Source organism: Myotis brandtii, unplaced genomic scaffold (assembly GCF_000412655.1).
Source record: "Myotis brandtii unplaced genomic scaffold, ASM41265v1 scaffold1026, whole genome shotgun sequence".
In the NCBI taxonomy this organism is placed as follows: domain Eukaryota; kingdom Metazoa; phylum Chordata; class Mammalia; order Chiroptera; family Vespertilionidae; genus Myotis; species Myotis brandtii.
In genome coordinates, this window is record NW_005353435.1 from 741,632 (window position 1) to 744,575 (window position 2,944).

The 2,944-nt window shown below is 58.5% G+C and overlaps 1 protein-coding gene across 1 annotated transcript in view; it reads left to right on the forward strand.

Annotated features, from left to right (window-relative positions):
- Positions 1–133, forward strand: part of AGT (angiotensinogen (serpin peptidase inhibitor, clade A, member 8)) — an 8,673-nt gene extending 8,540 nt beyond the window's left edge. Inside the window, exon 6 of the mRNA XM_014535963.1 lies at positions 65–133. Within this exon, the coding sequence (XP_014391449.1) occupies positions 65–133 (69 nt within the window). The remainder of the gene's footprint in view (positions 1–64) is intronic.
- Positions 134–2,944: the final 2,811 nt, after the last annotated feature.

Genomic DNA, 2,944 nt, shown 5'->3' on the forward strand with positions numbered 1-2,944 from the left:
CACCGCCCGGCCCCCGAGCAGCACGTGTTTGTCAGCACCGTCTTCCCCTTTGTCTTCCCCCGAGCCAGCCGGGAGCCGAGAGCAGCCTTTCCCTGGGGCGGTGGGCGCAGCAGCCTCTGGGCCTCAGGTTTAGGGGGAGCCCCGAGGGGATGGGGGGTCCTAAGAACCAGCATTCAGCTCAGAGCGACTGTTCCGGAAAGAGTTTGCACAGAACGGCCTGCGTGTGGAAGCGATCATCGCTTCCTCTTCCACTGGGAACGGAAACTGGGCTTTAAGAGTAAGACCCCCGCCCTCCGCGGCCCTGGGGGTGTGTGCAGCGTGTGGAAGGGGAGCCCGAGACCTGCACGCACGTGCCACACGCCCGCATTCTTCTTGGTTTCCCCATTTTTCTCTCCCACGTGCGTGGGGGGGTTTTGAATGTGTTAGAATGTCACCCCGTGGCTGGTTATCCTGTTACTAATAAATGTCTTACAACAAAAAGCAAAAAGGGAAGATTCTTTCACTGAGCAGAACGAATATGTGTCATTGAGCAGACACGCGGGGGCTCGGAGTCATATTTTGTTTTGTTTTTTTCTTCTCTCTCTCTTTTTTAAATGTTTTAAATTGGTTTGAGAGAGAGAGAGAGAGACTGATTTATTGTTCCACGTATTTCCGCATTCATGGTTGATTCTTGTAAGTGCCCTGACCGGGGATCGAACCCATAACCTTGGTGTATTGGGACGGTGCTCTAACCACTGAGAAACCCAGCCTGGCTCTGAGCCATAGTTTGGACGGCATTCCCATGGGAGGCGGGGCCTGCAGAGAGCCATCCTGTGAAGAAGTTGAAGGTGATGTTTTCTGGACCTTCCTTCCTACGGGCAGTGACCGTCTGTGTGCTGGACAGGCGGCCTGGGGGGCGGCCTGGGAGGCTGGGAAGGGGCGGGGCAGACGGGAGCCTCATCCTGGGACTCAGGTCAGGCTGTCACTCACTGTGCCTGGGAGCAGGAGAGCGAGATCCCGTCCCGTAAATTTCAGAAAGGAAGGGAGAATGAGAGAGGATCATGGATCGGCTGCCTCCTGCACACCCCACACTGGGGATGGAGCCTGCCACCCGGGCCTGTGCCCTGACCGGGAATCGAACCGTGACCTCCCGGTTCATAGATTGACACTCAACCCGAGCCACGCCGGCCGGGCACATCAGGTTCACTCTTGGTGCTGTACGTTCGGAGGTGCCCGCTGAGTGCCCAGCTTAGTGCTGGGCGTGGGGACGCCGCAGGGAGCCCGCGTTGCCACCTGGGACGCCGTCCTGAAGTCGCCCTGGGTGACTGAGCATGTGAGCTGGCACCGCCGCGGCACAGCCAGCGGGAGGGGACACTGTTAATGACCAACAGGTCTCTGCCCAGCGGGCGCTGCGCCTCGGCATTGCCAGGAGGAAGGCGCTGCCAACCGACTGCTGGTCTGTTCCCAGAATTTCTATGAGCGGGAATTTGGGTCAGGACGTTCCAAGGATACAAAATCCAACATCTCGCAGATGACTTAGCACAGACGTCTTCATTCTAAGGGTTTGCTTTTTTCCTTTTTAATTTTTTAAAAATTGATTTCCGAGAGGAAGGGAGAGGGAATAGATAGATAGAAACACCAATGATGAGAATCATGGATCGGCTGCCTCCCGCACGCCCCCCAGTGGGGATGGAGCCCGAAACCCGGACATGTGCCCCGACCGGGAATCGAGATGCTGCAACCCGGACATGTGCCCCGACCGGGAATCGAGATGCTCAACCACTGAACCACACTGGCTGGGCCGAAGGGTGTGTTTTTCTTAAAACATTTCTCCACTGCCTCCCAGTCCTCCTGGGCTGCCCAGCGTGTGTCCGGTAGATGAGGCGCTTTCTCAGCAACTAGTCGCCTCATCGGGGATTCGTGGGCAGGAGCCCAGGGGCCCAGGTGGCAGGGGCGTCCCAGGGCCCCGAGAAGTCACCAGACCCCACACCCTTGACCGAGTTTAGAAAACCGGACGATTTTTGTTTCTTGTTTGGCAGCAAAACCCAACCTGAACAGGTGTGGCTCCTGCGGCAGGTGTGCCCCGTCCCGTGAGGGCTGTGCCCCCTCCCCCCGGGGACAAGGACCCCGCACACCTGCTTCCTGCCACCGCTGAGCTGAAGGACAGATGCCACTGCTCAGCACAAGTGTGCAGGTGCGTGTCAGGTGCGGGTTAGCAGACCTCCCACCCGCTGTGGGTCCTTTCCCAACATTCCCAGCTCTCTGCCCCTCAGCACCCCACCCTGACCCCCACCCCGGGGTCAGCTCGTCAGGAGGGCTGGCGGTGTGGCTCCTATAGGGGTGTCACCTTCCATGGACCACTCCCAGCGTCTGCAGGGCCATCTATGATGGAGGGGAGCCTCCCCACAGGCACGAGGCCCTGGCCCAGGGGAAGGAGCCACGGGCATGAGTGAGGAGTCACCTGTGCTCTTGGCAGACACTTCTTTTATTTAGAAAATAAATCCCCCGAGGGCTCTGGCTCCTGACAGGGCGGGGAAGAGCGTGACGAGCAGCACGTTCCCAGCACCTGGTGGGAGAAGGACCAGCATCTTCCGCCGCTCGCAGAGCCGAGGCCGTGCGCCCAGAGCCGAGACCATGCACCCACTCCGAGGCTGCCCGCAGGCCGCCGACGCAGGGCCAGGGAGAACCCTCCTAGAGTCGCACATATACATTCACTCCCATTGTAGTTTAGAAATCAGCTCTTCCTCACCAAGATTTACAATAAAAATAAAATGATCTGCTCTGTAAACTATAGTAGAAAGTGTCAAATGTCTTAAAAACGATCTTCCTACAACGGAAAAGGCGTTAGTGTTCTTTCTGGGTGAAGGACCCAGATGCGCTGGGCGGGTGCTGGGCCCGGGAAGCGCGTGGCTGGGGGGCGGGGCTGAGGCTGAGGCTGAGGCTGGGGAGAGAGCAGAGCCCTGTC